The sequence below is a fragment of the Gopherus flavomarginatus genome, chromosome 1 (genome assembly GCF_025201925.1).
Source record: "Gopherus flavomarginatus isolate rGopFla2 chromosome 1, rGopFla2.mat.asm, whole genome shotgun sequence".
In the NCBI taxonomy this organism is placed as follows: Eukaryota; Metazoa; Chordata; order Testudines; family Testudinidae; genus Gopherus; species Gopherus flavomarginatus.
This window is the reverse complement of record NC_066617.1, coordinates 178,456,469-178,474,329: the sequence shown is the minus strand read 5'-3', so window position 1 is coordinate 178,474,329 and position 17,861 is coordinate 178,456,469. Positions and strand designations below refer to the sequence as shown.

Below are 17,861 nucleotides of genomic sequence, written 5' to 3'. Positions count from 1 at the left end.
TACTGTACTAAGGTAAATATAAATATAAAATCAGTAGAACTTAAAACTTCATGTCTCAAGTTCTGTTCTTCCGTTCTTCCATTTTTCTTTGTTTTTAGTCTTGCATGATTTCTTGAGCCTGTGACTAGACTTCATCAGTCTATTGTCCAGTCATAGATATTTGTTTAGAGAGTAGATTCATGATATTCCTTTTTCAATTTTATTGAGCATGATGCTCACAATGTTTTGGTTAAAGTATGCATCTTGTACAAAACTTCCATTTTGTAAATTTCATAACCTTAGTCCCAGATTTGGACCTTAGCGTCCAAAATATGGGGGTTAGCATGAAAACCTCCAAGCTTAGTTACCAGCTTGGACCTGGTACTTGCTGCCACCACCCAAAAAATTAGAGTGTTTTGGGGCACTCTGGTCCCCCTGAAAAACCTTCCCTGGGGACCCCAAGACCCAAATCCCTTGAGTCTCAAAACAGAGGGAAATAATCCTTTTTCCCTTCCCCCCTCCAGGTGCTCCTGGAGAGATACACAGACACAAGCTCTGTGAAACTACACTGAGTGACTCCCCCTCTCTGTTTCCAATCCTGGAAACAAAAAATACTTTCCTATTCCCCCAGAGGGAATGCAAAATCAGGCTAGCAATCCAACACACAGATCTCCCCTGATTTCTTCCTCCCACCAATTCCCTGGTGAGTACAGACTCAATTTCCCTGAAGTAAAGAAAAACTCCAACAGGTCTTAAAAGAAAGCTTTATATAAAAAAGGAAAGAGAAATACATACAAATGTTCTCTCTGTATTAAGATGATACAATACAGGGTCAATTGCTTAAAAGAATATTGAATAAACAGCCTTATTCAAAAAGAATACAAATCAAAGCACTCCAGCACTTATATTCATGCAAATACCAAAGAAAAGAAACCATATAACTTACTATCTGATCTCTTTGTCCTTACACTTAGAAACAGAAGACTAGAAAGTAGAAACTACTTCTCCAAAGCTCAGAGAAAGCAGGCAGACAGAAAAAAGACTCAGACACACAATTCCCTCCACCCAGAGTTGAAAAAATCCGGTTTCCTGATTGGTCCTCTGGTCAGGTGCTTCAGGTGAAAGAGACATTAACCCTTAGCTATCTGTTTATGACACCACCATGACTCATTATTTGTGCATCAGTACCAGGCAGAGTTATTCTCCACACACTGAATGATGAAACCTTGAACTCTGACCATGTACAGTTGTTAGAAATGGGTATCTGGTAAATGTTTGGAATATTGAAGAGATGGCATTGAAGTAGATGGTTAGGGGCATGGCTGTGTTTTACATGTGTTAAATTAATGCTAATGGAGGGAAATCTTTCTGTTTTTTAAATAGAAAAAGCTTGTAGCATTTGTCATATTGGGAAGTTATTGATTTGTAATGTTTTTAATTCAAGTTATTGGAAGATATTTCTAAAATCGCCTACAGTTTGTTGAAAATCTCAACCACGGTGTATTTTCAGTAGTTGATTTTTTCAGAGTTAGGTTAGCCTATTTTATGTAGAAGTGAAGGAGAGTGCAGCTTGTGCGTTGTCCTTGTGGGTACAGATGAGCTAACAGAAAAGGTGAAGGTGAAATCATAGTTATTGGTTTTCAGGGTAGGCTGAGGATTTAATGAGTGATTCTCTTACTCTTCTGTGATTCTGCCGGTGGTATATGCACTTCAGCAGCTTTTACTATTTTCAAAACAGTTCTTTGATAAAATATATGTAAAATACTTTGGATAGAAAGGTACTTTATAAATGTATAATTTATTTAAATATTATTACTTTACTTAAAACCTGTCGTCTTGTTCTTGAATAATGAAGCAGATGCAAAGTTGTATAGCACAGTGAGTACTAGTATCTTAAATCACTGAAACTTCAAAGCTCAGCAGAGCAAGTAAGAGTAGTGCTGGGGAGAAAAGGATTGACTTGCAGATACAACTTGGAATTAATGTATGTCAGTTTGTTAGATGCTTCATCTCATTTAAAAGTATTTTTTGACCATGGGGAAAAATGTGTTTAAGCTGCCTGAGTTTATTTTTCAACTGTGTTTAATTGCCTCATTATATTAAAAATAGAACTTTATCTCACTAGATTATCTAAATAACGAAAGCTAATATTATCTGCCTTCAGGTACTAATTCTGAATTAAACAGTGGGATAGATTTTAAACAGGCTTCATAACTTGGAGCTTGTGGCAATTACAAACCATGACTGACACACCTCACAATAAGGAAGCTTGTGGAAATTCATGAGCACTGTGCCCTTGTTTTATGAAAGGCAAGTTGTGGGTGAAGAGGAATGGAGTATATTTTTGAGAGTGAGACAGATGCATACACAAAAAGGGCCTCTGGAGACTGGAGGCAGTTCAAAAACTATGAATAGTCACTACCAAATACCAGACATTGCCGCTATTCACATTAATTCTATTTTAGAAAGAGAGTATACTTCTAAGGATAATTCCTACCTTCATATTTCCAGTGTATCAAGATTTTTTTTTGTCCAGCTAAATTTTTTAGATTGATAATTTAATGATCACTAGTTATATACTATATGGTATTAAGAGTTAATATTTATGAAGTCATCTGAGGTTATAGCCTCTGATATGTATTTCATTTTTTTAATAAAAAGAAAAGAAACCCCTTGTGCCTTACAAATTACAATATATTTAATAGTGAATTATAAAATACTGTACTGTTACCAATATAATCAAAATTAAACTACAGCATTTGAAATAAATGAATGTGCTTCATTTGTGCTTCATTATTACTTTTGCCTGGTGTTTGTTCATCTATGGCCTGAAGTCAATGGAAAAACTCCTATTGACTTTAATGAAAGTAGATTCAGCCTGTTACCTACTAATTCAGTAATTTACTGTATCTGTTCTTGTCAGTAGTGTGGAAGAGTGAGGTGCTGCTGCACTTAACTTGTGATGGTCTGGTAGCTGTTTTTCAGACATTGAACTCCTAAAGGAAAGGGTACAGTTGAACAACAAAAAATGTTGACTGGAATAGTAATTCTAGGATTTCTAAACAAATTTGATTACTTCATTCTGTGTAAATTAGTGGCTTGAGGTACACATATTCAAATGAAAGATGTTTACATTTTCCATAAGATATTTTTAAAATTTTCTTTTGTATATAAAGAAATAAAGTGTGTGGTCATATCACAGTTCACATGCCTTCACCCACCAGAGGTGTTCTGCTCTGTAATATTTGGCACTTCTTGTTCTATATATTGTATGGAATGATTTGTTAAGTGAATCTGGACCAGTGATTAGTTTTCTGGGAACACCCTTATTTGGAATATCACTACATCTTTGTAGGGATTGATAGCTTTCCTGAGATCAGCAATATGGTGTAATAAAACAATTCAGTGAAAGTGAAGAAAATATTGATTAATGCATTGAAGGATAGGGAACAATAATAGGCTTCAGTTCATTACTGTATCTTGCATGGAAGAAGCAACTTGATTGAAGGAACAGTGCTGTTAAGTATTTTCTTGTGGTTTGTATGGGGATGGATTTTAAGACTACTCTGGGGTTAGAGTGTTAAAATGTTCTTTTGTTGCATAATAGAAAACAAAATGAACCTGTCTTATATTCTCTCTTTAGATGCTAATTATTTATCTAATAACTGAAAATATCAAGTTTGTGCATCATTTACGCAATAGGCAGTGTAAGTGTTTGTGGGATTTAATTGCTTATTTCAGCTGCTGGAGGACTATCTGTAAGGTTGTTTTAATGACTGTAATACAAACTATTTTAAATTTTCAACTATCTTTCACTTTTGATTATTTTCATAGAAATCTTGAGTGCAATTAAAAATTACCCTCTGATTATTGCTCACTAATATTAAAGGCTTTTTTCCCAAAATTATATTATTTCTTGAAGTATTAATGGTACTGATTTTTTTTTCATTGCAGATTATGACAGTACCGAATGATCCCTATACTTTCCTCTCTTGCGGTGAGGACGGAACTGTAAGGTGGTTTGATACTCGCATCAAAACAAGTTGCACAAAAGAAGATTGTAAAGATGTAAGAACCAAATGTTCCAATAAGATGACGGAAATATAGGGCTATAATAATATTAGAATCTGAACCCTAATAAGGCTTCTGAGGGCCCCGATGAGCTGACTGAGACATGTGGTAGGGATTACCATGGGCCCAGAAAAGAGTGCTGTTTGGACTCTGTACATCTGAGGTACATTTATGAACCTCTGTTTTGGTTTACTTCAAACTTGGTAGAAAAATTCCCATGGAACCAGAAAAATTCTACCCTTGCCTTACACCTAACCTTCCAAACTTGAGGCTGTGAGGGGTTTTTGTGCATTTTTGAGGTGGTGGTGTAAATTAAGGTTATAATGGAAGCTCAGCTGCAACTTAAAACTCTCGAGCAGCCTCTGTAAAATAGTGGGGTAATGAACATATTAGACCAGATTAATCACTGGTGTATCTCCTTGGATGGTATTAATTTCATCCATAGTGTCTGGTCCCAGAAAATGTTTGGTACTGATCTGGATAAAAACTGACCCCTCAAAATGTGTGTTATACTTACTGTCCCCTTGGTACCCATCTCTTCTGTTCTGTTTTCTGCATTGTGTTCCATTTTAGGCTTTGGTTATTTTTGGTCCCCAATCTTGTTACCTTACTCTTACTACATGACATTCCTCTATCCAATTATCTGCCCATAAATAAAATCTATTCTAATCCTTTTGAATTAGCTTAGACACTTCCTTCCTATTTGCAATTCTTTCTATTCACATCTTGGTTTCTTTATATTTAAGAAAATCCAAGCATTTATTAGCCCTCTCTACCCTTAACTGTTAGCTTTTTTTAGGTTGAGATAATACTGTTTTTCATTCTCTGATCATTTTTATCCATTAAAGTAACTCTTCCCTGTAATACATTTACCACCTATCTATCAGGCCAGATTTGGTTCTCTCTTACAAACATAATTGCAGTACCTTGTGGGGCTGTGTCCTTTTTTTTTTTTTCTTTTTTAAAGTAGTATTTTACTTCAGATGCTTAGGAGATATTTTGTAAGTGCAGTATCTTTGTTTCATTCCAGGATATTTTAATAAACTGCCGACGTGCTGCCACCTCTGTAGCTATCTGTCCTCCAATACCATATTATCTTGCTGTGGGCTGTTCTGATAGCTCGGTAAGAATATATGACCGGCGAATGCTTGGCACAAGAGCAACAGGTGGGAAATAAATATTAAGTAAACTTTTCTAACAGCAGACAGTTATAGTTTGTCTGGTCTATGACTTAAGCTTAGTTTTCTGTAAGATCTAGGCTTTTTGAAAAGATTGTATATTGGATATTACTAAAAAGTACAGTAAAGCCTGCAGGGAAATATTTTGAAAGATTTGATTTATTTGCAAATAAACAGTGAATGCTATTAAGGTGGCCAAGGAACTTCCTGCATGTCAAATGCAGCGCATGGAATTCTATAATGTTTCCTAGGGCTCTCTTGGAACATGCAGCACACAGAGCCTGGTTTCAGTCTTTATTCAAGTAATTGTTTACAAAAATAAACCACACTGGAGCATTGTATGATTGCACCTTTAGATGGTGCATGCCACGTTTCTCTAGTAAAAATGAGAGCAGGAACCATCTCAGTGACATGCAGATTAAATGCATCCATGTCAGCCCTATGTTTGAGTGCTTTTGCTTCACTGAAAGATAATGTTTCTTGCAGAAAGGGATCTTGTGAATTTTACAGACTCTCATAGCAAATATTTAACTTCTCAGTAGTTGTCACTGTACCTGACATACTAGTTGCCCTAAATATTTGTCTAAAGTTATTACCAAGTTTCTAAATTTAGATAATGTGTGTTGAGATCATTCACTCTTAAGAGTGGGGGTTGTTGTCTGGCTAGTTGGAAAAGGTATGTGCCCCTTCATAGGGCTGGAGAGCCAGGGAGTAACTTTCTGCTCTAGCTGCAGAGGAGGTCAGAGTGGCAGTGCTGACTCATCCCCCCAGGTGACTGAAGAGAGGGAGGGACTATATTGGTCCCTGCTAGTGCAGAAAAAGCCCTTTTTTTTAATCTGGACCAGGTGGAGCAGCACCCTCTCTCTCCCCCATGGAAGTGGTGAAACACCGGGGTTATCAAGATCCGCTGTGGGCATTGCACTAGTCACTGGTTTCTCAAGGGGTTGGGAAGGAAATTTTCCCTCACCGCCAGACTGGCGAATGCGAGGTGGGTTTTTTTGGCCTTCTGCACAGGGGACTTGAGGGGCTTAGTTGGGACAAATATGAAACAGGAGTTATGCTGTGATGTCACAACTCATTATGTAAATATGTGGCAGATGTCAGCTACTCCATAGAAGAGTTATTCCCTCCTCACCCTAGAGCCTCATTTGAGCGTGGGGGCTGGGGGGGATGGTGAGAACTCAGCAGTGCCTTGGCTGGTGACCAGGATCAATAAGGGGGAGCGCTGACAGAAGCCCCCTGTGTGTGTATTGAAAGGATCATGGAATTACTTGAACTGTACACTTTTATCTGCCAGGTACTCCCAGACATTTAAGCATAAAGTTGTGGCCTAATTAAACCACATCCAGTGTTTCCTATCCTTCCAGCACAGCCAGGCAATGACTGGAGTATTTAATACACTGTTTAATTATAAAACTGTTTTATCTTGTGACCAACACTTGAAACAGAGATTTCTAATGTAACTATTATGGAAATTAAGCTGGCCTTTGGTTTGTGGAATTCTATGAGAAGTAAGATATGCAGGGTCTTTGTCAGTTTAGAAGGAACAAACTACTATCTTCTTATTGGCACTGTGGCTGGTTGTTTGAGAGTTTGCTTGCAGGCCCAAAGGTATCAAATGCCTAAGACAACCAGCATGACAAGCCATTTTATGTTTGCACTGAAGTTTCTGCCCCTTCCTCTCCTCTCCTCTCCTCTCCTCCACAGATAGTCTGCCTGGGTATGTCTTTGTTGTGAAAATTGAATGAGGATCATGTGTAGGGGTCTCACCATGAAAGCTTGAATCTAGTCCGTACCTAGATAAATCAAGTACTTTTTGCTTTCCTCTAACAGACAGTGAAGGGGGTGTGCCTATGTACGTGCACTTATGTGTAATATACCTTGATTGTGTAGCAATGTCTGTAGTCAAATCTGGCACAGCGTTTTCATTCTAAGACCCAATTTTCAGTTGCTCAGAACTTTCTGAAAGCTTGAGTTATTGGAATGAAACTTTCTAGTCCTGGTCTTTGCCCAAAGCAATTTTTTATTTTTAAACATTAGAATCATGAGGAAAATTTTTTCAGATGTTTTGGTAGAAGTAGGAAAAATACTTTTTTCTCACTATAGAAATAAAATAAAAATTATAACCTTTTAATGAATGACTGTATGGTCAAAACAGTGGGCAGCGGAAAACAGACTTAGACAGGGAAATAGCCTTTAGGGCAGGGACTGTCTCTTTTAATTTCTCAAACACTATGCAAAGTAACAGTAATATATACATATTTAATACATTTATTTTTTCTAATACTTCTAGGTGGCAGTGCAGTCATCCCAAATGCATGTCAATAAAAATTTTATACTACACTATATCATCATACTGTTAAATACCACATTTCATAGAAACTTATTTTAAAAATATTTTAATTTCATTTTTGATTGCTACTTTTTTTTTCCAATTTCTCTGTCTTCAAAGCATTGTTGCCTTTGTTTTGAATTCAGCTGTATGGACCTGTAAGGGGAGAGGGAAAATGACAAACATTAGACTTTTATATAATTTTTCTGTGCAGAATATAGTGATTTTAAGGGCTGGCACACCAGGACTGGAAGCAAATGCTATGTGTCATTTAAAAGCAGACATCTAGCTCATCTGCTGTGGTAAGAATCCATTATTATCGCTGATACATTGAGACAGTACACGCCAAACTTGTCATTATTCTAGCACTGAATATTGTCAATTGCAAGCCATTTTAGTTTTGGAGAGAAATCCATACATGGCAGAAAAAAGAGAGGTCTGTGAATGATTTGTAAAAGAGATTATTTTGAATCCATTCAGAGATTTGAAGGTTATAAATCGTTTCAGTGGAGACTGATTAGTGGGTAAAGCATAGGTGAGTTGGTCAAAGGAGAAATGCAATTTATGTTTTGAAATTTCAAAGGAATATCATCACCACGTATGCCACGTCTTTAGATGGGTGTGTGTACATAGCGATATGACTTTAAACGTTGAAGGGAATATCTTCTAGATCCCTTCTCTAATTGGATGTGGTAATTTGAATTATTGGTTTGTATTGTAAATATTTTTAGTATTGATAACATTCTGCTCCCAGTAAGTGTTACAAATACACAATGACAAGTGATATGTTATAGAACACAGTAATCTTGCATGTACATTAATAGAGAAAGGTTAAAGTACCAAAATAAAATATTTACTAGATCTGACTTGTTGCTTATTTGTGCCATATTTAGTATTTCTCTAGCTATAATTCATACTATTTTGGCTGTTTTGTTAACAATACTGAAAATGTGTTATAGTTTGCACATTTTTTTAAAATTGTTTTAGGTAATTATGCTGGTCGGGGCACTACAGGAATGGTTGCACGTTTTGTTCCTCCCCACCTCAATAACAAATCCTGCCGGGTAACATCTCTGTGCTACAGTGAAGATGGGCAGGAGATCCTTGTTAGCTATTCTTCAGATTACATATACTTGTTTGACCCTAAGGATGACACAGCACGAGAACTTAAAGTTCCTTCTGCAGAAGAGAGAAGAGAAGAGGTGAGTGAGTGATTAATGTGATCTGTTTACACCGATTTGGGCAATTTTTCCTTGATGTAGTTATTGACACTAGTGGTATTGCCCTAAAGATGAATTTGACAATATTGCTAAAAGTTTAGTTGTGTGATAAGACCCTGAATGTACAAGGCCCTGTGCCATCACCCAGATTGTGCAGACACAAAACCATCACTGTCAGAGCTCTACCTATAATACTTAGCTTTTATAAACCAGAAGAATTTTACAAAACCTGAAAAAATTCCCGTTTGGGCATAAGAAAATTCTTCCCAAAAGTACTTAAAAAAAATAAAAAAAGGCAGAAGTCTACAGAAACAGGGGCTCTTAAAGAAAGTGTCTTAGTAGCCTTTTTTTTGCCACTCAGGAATGCTGTAATAGAAGAGAATGATTTTACAAAAACTGTAAAACTTGTTTTTATAGGGTCTAATCCTGTGAAATAGAGCAGAGCCTGAATTGAAAAGGTTTTGCTTGGCCACGGGTAAACTGAAGCTTGTGAGTTGGCTCATATGGGGGAAGAAGCAGCTTGCTCTCTCCTTCAGCACTGAGCTTAGGTTACTGGTATTTGCTGTGTGTAGGTCTACTAGTCACACCTCCATTGATGTGACAGTACTAACGTCCTCCATCCCCAACTTGTTTCCCTGCCGTTGATGCTCAGTGGCTATCACGCTGATGGCAAATGGGGTGAAGTTATCATAAATGGGTTCTTCACTGCCTGCCTACTAGCACATTGAAATTCCTATTTCCTGCTGGTTTTGAGCCTTATATGAGCACACGGGTTTTCTAGTTTGGACTAATAGAGTGAATGCTATTTACCATAAAGTGAAATGAGAGACTGAAATTGTTTAAATGAATTATGAGCAAAATGCAGTTCAGAATACAGTGACCCTCTGCTTGGAATGAAGTTTGTTTTCATATGCTGGAATTTTGGATATTTTTACTTTAAGACAAGTTGTCCGCACAGACAGCACTGGCAAAACCTACTCTGCTGGAGTTGCAGGGTACGCTGGAACAGTTTACTTATATGAAATTCTATTTGAGATGTAGAAGCAGCCATGTGTGATAACAGCATATTTCCCTGAAGACAGAAATATCAACAAGAAGGATCAACAGACATGTCAGGAACATATTGATACATCTCTTAAAATAGTATGTCTCAGTAACAAAAATGAGTTTGTTTTGTTTAACTATGTGCCATACAAATGAAACAGAAAAGAGAAAAATTACATTTTTTTCTAATTTATAATCTTTGAATAACCTTTTAATCTATTAGGATTTTTAAATGTATAATTTTCATAAATTGAACATCTTATTTTCTATAGATTATAAAAACTTTCAACATTTTAATTCAACATGAATTTTTGTGTCTACAAAATTCCACTAAGACAGTATAATACTCATTTGTGCAAGCTCCTTTATATTGCAGAGGTTTTTGTTTATTAATTACCAATGGCCTTTTTTGTCCTGGTCATTACGAAAGCTTATTAGTCAACATATCTTAAAGGTTACTAAAGGGTATACACACTACTTGCTCATAAGTGCTGTACTGTGCAAAAACTTTTTCATAAATTGCACATAAATCTACATTTAGTACTTAGTAATATTTATGAAAAGTATTTGTTGTGAAATTTATTCAAGGCCTGTTAGTAAATTAGTGTATATTGATGAAGTTGTTTAAGATTTTTTTTAAAGCCACTATTTAAGAGCTTGTCAGATGGTTATAACACTAAATTAGAACTATTCATCTAGTGTTCCTTTAAATTTTTGTGTAAACTTTTACCTAGTGGAAGATGCCAGATCATAAACCCTGGAGATTGATGTTCTGAATTTATTCACAGTATAGTTTTGGCATATCCAAGAGTGAGTGTAAGGGTATGTCTACACTACGGGATTATTCCGATTTTACATAAATCGATTTTGTAAAACAGATTGTATTAAGTCGAGTGCATACTGCCACACTAAACACATTAATTCGGCGGTGTGCGTCCATGTACTGAGGCTAGCGTCGATTTCCGGAGCATTGCACTGTGGGAAGCTATCCCGTAGCTGTCCCATAGTTTCCACAGTCTCCCCCGCCCATTGGAATTCTGGGTTGAGATCCCAATGCAAAAACAATGTCACGAGTGATTCTGGTTAAATGTTGTCACTCAATCCTTCCTCCATGAAAGCAACGGCAGACAAACATTTTGCGCCCTTTTTCCCTGGATTGCCCTGGCAGACGCCATAGCATGGCGATCATGGAGCCCATTTTGCCTTTTGTCACTGTCACTGTATGTGTACTGGATGCTGCTAACAGAGGCGGTACTGCAGTGCTACACAGTAGCATTCATTTGCCTTTGCAAGGTAGCACAGACGGTTACCATCCCTATTGCATCGTCTGCCATGCCATTGTAAATTGGCGATGAGATGATGGTTATCAGTGGTTCTGTATCATCTGCTGCTGTCATGGGTGCTCCTGGCTGGCCTTGCTGAAGTCGGTCAGAGGCGCATGGACAAAAATGGGAATGACTCCCCGGGTCATTCCCTTCTTTATGTTTTGTCTAAAAATAGAGTCAGTCCTGCCTAGAATATGAGGCAAGTGTACTAGGGAACCAGAGAGCACAGCTGCTTCGTGTCAGAGCCCCAGAGATCCCGCAGAAATGATGAGCTGCATGACATTCTAGGGGGTGCCCCTGCAACAACCCCAGTTGTTGCTTCCCTCCTTCCCCAACCCTCCTCGGCTACTGTGGCAGTGTCCCCCCATTTGTATGATGAAGTAATAAAGAATGCAAGAATAAGAAACACTGACTTTTTAGTGAGATAAAATGAGGGACAGGAAGCCTCCAGCTGCTATGATAGTCCAGGCAGTACAGACTCTATTCTTTAGACATGAAAGGGGGGGCGGAGGGAGCTGATGGAGCTCAGCCTCCAGTTGCTATGATGAAGACAGTTGCCAGCCATTCTGTAACATCTGATGGGAATGACCGGGAGTGATTCCTATTTTTACCCAGGCACCCCTGGCCGACCTCACCGAGACCAGCCAGGAGCACTCATGGGCTGATGATGACTATGGATAGCAGTCATATTATACCATCTGCCACCGGGAAGGGGATGCTGTTGTTCAGCACTGCAGAACCCGTCTACTAGCAGCATGCAGTAAACATAGGGTGACATTGAAAAAAGGCCAGAAACTTTTTTTTCCCTTTTCTTTCGGGGGGAGGGGAAGGGTGTAAATTGACGACATATACCCTGAAACACCCGGGAAAATATTTTTGACCCTTCAGGCATTGGGAGCTCAGCCAAGAATGCAAATGCTTTTCGGAGACTGCAGGGACTGTGGGATAGATGGAGTGCTCCGTACCCTCTCCCTCCCTCCATGAGCGTCCATTTGATTCTTTGGCTTTCCGTTACGCTTGTCACACAGCACTGTGGTGTGGTCTCTGTCTATCATAGCCTGGAGATTTTTTCAAATGCTTTGTCATTTTGTTTTCTGTAACGGAGCTCTGATAGAACAGATTTGTCTCCCCGTACAGCGATCAGATCCAATATCTCCTGTACGGTCCATGCTGAAGCTCTTTTTGGATTTGGGACTGCATTGCCACCCGTGCTGATCAGAGCTCCACGCTGGGCAAACAGGAAATGAAATTCAAAAGTTCACTAGGCTTTTCCTGTCTACCTGGCCACTGCATCCGAGTTCAGATTGCTTTCCAGAGCGGTCACAATGATGCACTGGGGGATACCGCCAGAGGCCAATGCCGTTGATTTACGGCCACACTAACCCTAATCCAACATGGCAGTACCGATTTCAGCACTACTCTTCTCGTCGAGGAGTAGTACATAAATCGGTTTAAAGAGCCCTTTATATCGATCTAAAGGGCCTCGTTTTGTGGACGGGTCCAGGGTTAAATCGGTTTAACGCTGCTAAATTCGGTTTAAACGCATAGTGTAGACCAGGCCTAAGAGTCCCCATGCTGCCCTGCCAGTGTACCTTTACTGAAAGGAACACCTCAAGGAGCAGAGAAGGGAGTTTACATTACATTTACATTTCCTTGCCCGTTTATTCTTGGTGGCTTTGAGACTGCCAACTAGAGTGTCAAACAGTCCCAGCCCTAGTGGTGTCTCTTTTTGATGTGGGACTAGACTGAGACCACCAACTCATTTAACTTAGACTGACAAATAGCCGTTATATGGCATTTTTCAGTCTTCTAAACCTTAGCTGGATTTGAACAGGTGTGACTGAGGTGGGCGAAAGTAGCAGGAGTTTATCTGAAGCTGTTGCTTTGCCTTCTGTGCAATTGAGCACTTGCCTTGGTGATGTAAATGAAAAAAGAGAGAGGTTTCCCTCCACCTCTGGCCTTTCCTGGTCATTAGATTGCCACTGATCAGAATGTTCCTTATCCCGCTTCTCCTTTTCATTACTACTTATGGGTTCCATGGCAGCATTCTCATCTGTTTCCACATGAATGCATCAGAAGAATCTTTCTGTTTGTCAGCAGCAGCACCATTTTCTCTGACCATATACACTTCAGGCATTTCTTCATTGTGTAAAACATGTGTTAAGGGAGTATTACCTAACCAAGGATGATTGAGAGGGAAGGGAGTTGTAGGACACCTTAACAGCCTCGGTGACTCCCCCATTCCGTATGCATGCTGCAAAGTATGTATCTTCACTGCAAAGTTACTTGAGTGATCAGGACCTGGGTTAGCCTAACGCAAGGTGAGCAGCCTCACTATAAACCAAAGTCAAGTTACAGTGTCCTCATTGGTACTGAATTCACCTATGTGAGGTGCTAGGCCTTCTTGGGGCATATCCCATGGTTCTTTGTGCTGCAGTAAGCTGAGCTACTCTGTGGTTGTGCGCAGACTTCTGTCCTGGGCATAAGAGGAATTGTGGGAAGGTTCTTTGGAGGACTATCAGAACTCGAGTTGCTTAACCTGCATCCTCCTGGATAGTGAAGGGTTAACTGCCCAAATGAAAGCCTCTCTTGGGTGTTAGTCTGTGTCTCAGAATGGGCCAAGTAGGCCTGACTGAGAGTACCATAGAACTTGGGTCAAAAGTTTGTGTGTGTGGATGGAGAGCCAGGTTAATGGCAACACGTGAATAAGAGCCCAGGTTAACTCTTTCGTGAAGTTATCCAAAGAGGCTGTTGAAGGTGGCTCCTCAAAAACCCTCCCACCTTCTTCCCCTGCTCCCACTGTGGCTCATGATGTACCTAACTGCTGGAACAGATCACAATTCAAGGCTGCAGGCTCAGGCAGCAGCCATATCACCTCAAGTTTCTTCTCTTCGCTCTCATGGTACTTGCCTCAGCCTTGTATAGTCCTATACCTCCAGAAACATGTAGCCTGCTGGGGAATGGGGAAGGTGATTACAGCTACCAAAGAGAATGGGGAATGAAGTGGGTGAGGAGAAATCAGCAAAAACATGTAAAAGAACAGAAAACAATAGGAAAGAAAAAATGACAAGGAGAAAGAACAAAAAAGTTACATGACAGAAGAAAGGAGAGGCCGCAGGGAGTGAAGGGATTCAGGCTGGTGGTGGGTGACTTCGCTACCAAGCCACTGGGGAGTAGGAGGTTGCAACAAAGGTTCGGAACAACTGTACTACTAAGAGGGACCTGTATATTAAGCAATTTCAAAGGTGTGGAATTGGCTCTGGAAGTCCCCTGTTACTGCAGAATTTTGCTCCAGAATCTAATTTTTCATTTGAAAAGAAATATGTTATGGTTGTGAGAATAGCCTTGAAAACATGAATGCAGTGCAGTGTTATCTTCTTGAGTCCGCAGACTGTCTGAAACAATAGCTATGAGTTAGGAATTCCCCCTTTACCTCAGTGGCTTTTTAATTCAAAACTAAAGACAACTTAAATGTCAGTATTATTTCACTGCTGATTGTCTAGGCAGAAATACCTAGCAAATATGCTTATTGCATAAACCAAAACTTCCTTTCTAGGTGATCTGAGCCCTAGCTACCAAAACCTTTACTTCCTCTTCCTGCCCCTGACATTATCTAAGGCAGTGGTTTTCAAACTTTTTTTTTCTGGTGATCCAGTTGACAAAAATTGTTGATGCCCATGACCCAACGGAACTGGGGATGAGGGATTTGGGTGTGGGAGGGACTCAGGCTAGGGTAGAGGGGTGGGAGTGAGGGCTGCAGGGTGGGGCCAGGCATGAGGGGTTCAGGGTGTTGGAGGGGGATGGGGCATGGCTTTGGGGGGAAGGAGGGGGGCAGGGCTTTGGGCTGGGGGTGCAGGCTCTGGGATGGGGCCGGGGATGAGGGGTTTGGGGTGCAGGAGGGGGCTGTGGGTTTGTGGGGGCCAGGACAGGGGGTTGGGGCATGGGAGGGGGTCAGGGCTCTGGGGTGGGGGTGAACGCTCTGGGATGGGGCCAGGGATGAGGGGTTTGGGGTGCAGGAGGGAGCTCTGGGTTTGGGGGGTGGGCTCAGGGCTGGGAACCAGCCAGTCGGAGTGCAGAGGCAGTGCTTGGAGCAGGTACAGTGCATGGAGCCCCGTGGCACCCCCGCCTAGGAGCAGGACCTGCTGCTGGCTGCTTCCGTGGCGCAGCATGGTGTTGGAACAGGTAGAGACTAGCCTGCCTTAGCTGGACAGCACTGCCGACGGGACTTTTAATGGCTTGATCAGCAGTGCTGACCACAGCTGCTGTGAGCTAGTGCCTTACATTCTGTGAGACAGTACTGGGTCGCCACCCACAGTTTGAAGACCACTGACCTAAGGTATAGTTATGTGTCATCAGTGCAAAAATCTGCATCATACAGAAAATAAAAATGCATGGTAAAATAAATTGGATTTAATATCAACACAAGTTACTATGCTGACTGCATTCATTTTTATATTTAATTCAAAACCATCATTTAAATTACAACTCTGGCTACTGTAGAATTGGTAGGGATATTGCTGAGTCCAGGGACTTTGCTGCAGATTCTAGGCCCAACTTATTTTGGAATAAACAGAGCCTCGGTTAATGCACTAAAGTTAATACTGTGTAGAATAAACTGTGTGCAAGGGGTAGGGTTGTGGCTGTTTTAGGAGTCATAGCTTGAAATTTTAATATTTTTGTGTGATTAAATTAGCCTTAACCTTGTCTTAATGTAGCACTATGCTTAATTATATTTGATTTGTGTGTATTGATATTTGTGATTGGAAACTACAAGAGTTGTGCAACTTGATGACTACACTTTTTATTTCACCTATGTACTCAATATTTTCCTGTTCTTCTTTGAGTGTTTGCTCATATTGATTCCATTCTAGATGTGTGCATGCCCACATGCACAGTCGTTGGAGTTTTTTGCCTTAGCGGTATCCATAGGATTGGCTGTGGTGCCCCCTTGAATGTCACACTCATGCACTGGTATATTAGGTGCTGCCAGCCCTACGCCCTCTCAGTTTCTTCTTACTGCCAACAACAGTTGGTCCGAGCACCTCATCTTGCACTGCAAAAGCGTTAGTGGTTCTTTACAACCCATTGTCTGTCTGTCTTTGTTTATAGTTTGTAGGTACTTAGTTAGCTATAGTTAAGTGTTAGGTAGTTGGAGTCCCGGCTGGGACTTTGCCCTGGAGAGGGACAGGCCCTGTTCCCCCGGCTTCTAACCAAGCTGCTCATGCAAGAGGCCAGTGCCTATTAATGACCCCCCCATAACAGCTGTTTGAAGTACTTCAGGGAGTCCCATAGAAAGGACCAATGCAGAATCTATAATAATAATAATTAATAATTAAAAAAACAACAACCCCCCTCCTCAGCTTTTGCCCTAGAACCCAAAAGGGGCGGGATATCTGCTTGAGGGCCCTTCTGGCTTCGGGGAGCAGTGGTGGACTCTGGCTTTGGGCCCAGGCTGCTCCCAGCTTCAGCGCTGGGGCTCTTGGCACCGAGTTTCAGCTGTGGGGCTCTGTGGGCCCCCCTGAAAGGGCTCATGGACCCCAGGGGGCTGTGGACTCCCAGTTGAGAACAGCTGGCCTCGGTGGTCTCGCAGACATCGGGCCCTACCGTGGTGGGATCACTTGCTACCACAGCACCGGTACTCCCCAGTACTGCTCATCGGGTAGGCACTGATCCTCACCCTCGTCTCACTCACTATTGACCAGGGTCAGTCGGCAGACTTGGGCATCGACGGCTCCGCTCTGATCGCTGGAAGGGCAGTGGTCCAAGTCAGACAAGGAGTTCAGCCCCTCGCTGAGGAAGGGTGATTTGCCACCGACTTGCGAGACCACTTGGGTATCCGCAGCAGTGGCATGGCAGCAGGGATAGTGGCCCACTCAGTAGCCATACTGAAAACCATGGGGTGTGACCATAATGCCGGTCCCGTATTCCCACCATTCCTCCCTGGCCACCTCGGACAAACTGTCTCTGGCACTGCCGACACTGGAGTCGGAACATGGTACTGAATCTGATGCGGGGGGCAGCGCAGCAGGCTTCAGTGCATAAGAAACCGTTTCCAGAGAGGAAAGGGGAATCCGTCCACCCCTGGTTTTCATTGTCTCTGGACAAAGTGATGGTGAGTCCCTCACAAATCGGCAGTACCCCCGACAACTTAAAGGACGCCAGGTGCTCCTGAAAAGGATGGGTACCACTTTGAACTTGAAAATTGTTTGAGGAGGAATTCAACCTCTTTAATGTTATATCCTCCTCCACCCCAACCCAGGTCGTGCTGCCCATCCACCCAGGGGTCCTTAAGAATGCCAAATAGCTGTGGAAGACCCCTTCTTCCATTCCGCCTACTTCTAAGAAGGCAGAAAAGAAGTACTACGTCCCTGCAAAAGAGTTTGAATATCTGTATGCACACCCTCCAGCAGCATCACTGGTCGTGTCTGCTATTAATGAAAAGGACAGAGAGGGCCAAGTCAGTGGCACGCCAAAAAACAGACACCAAGAGACTGGACATGTTTGGCAGGAAAATTTATTCAACAGACAGCCTGCAATTTCAGGTGTCTAACCACCAGACCCTGTTAGGCAGGTACAATTTTAATCTGTGGGACTCCCTTAGCAAATTCAAGGAGGCATTCCCACAAGACCGAGCCCAGGAGTTTGCTGCTTTAGTGGAAGAAGGGACAGCGGTGGCTAGAGGGGCCTTCCATGTGGCGGGGGACACTACAGA

The 17,861-nt window shown here is 41.3% G+C and overlaps 1 protein-coding gene across 12 annotated transcripts in view; it reads left to right on the top strand.

The window, feature by feature from the left end:
• DCAF6 (DDB1 and CUL4 associated factor 6) overlaps positions 1–17,861 on the top strand; it is a 173,021-nt gene that overhangs the window by 56,554 nt on the left and 98,606 nt on the right. For all 12 annotated transcript variants that reach the window (XM_050957258.1, XM_050957247.1, XM_050957326.1 and 9 more), the window contains exons 5-7: positions 3,934–4,047; positions 5,081–5,216; positions 8,548–8,762. In XM_050957258.1, coding sequence (XP_050813215.1) covers positions 3,934–4,047; positions 5,081–5,216; positions 8,548–8,762 — 465 coding nt within the window. The remainder of the gene's footprint in view (positions 1–3,933; positions 4,048–5,080; positions 5,217–8,547; positions 8,763–17,861) is intronic.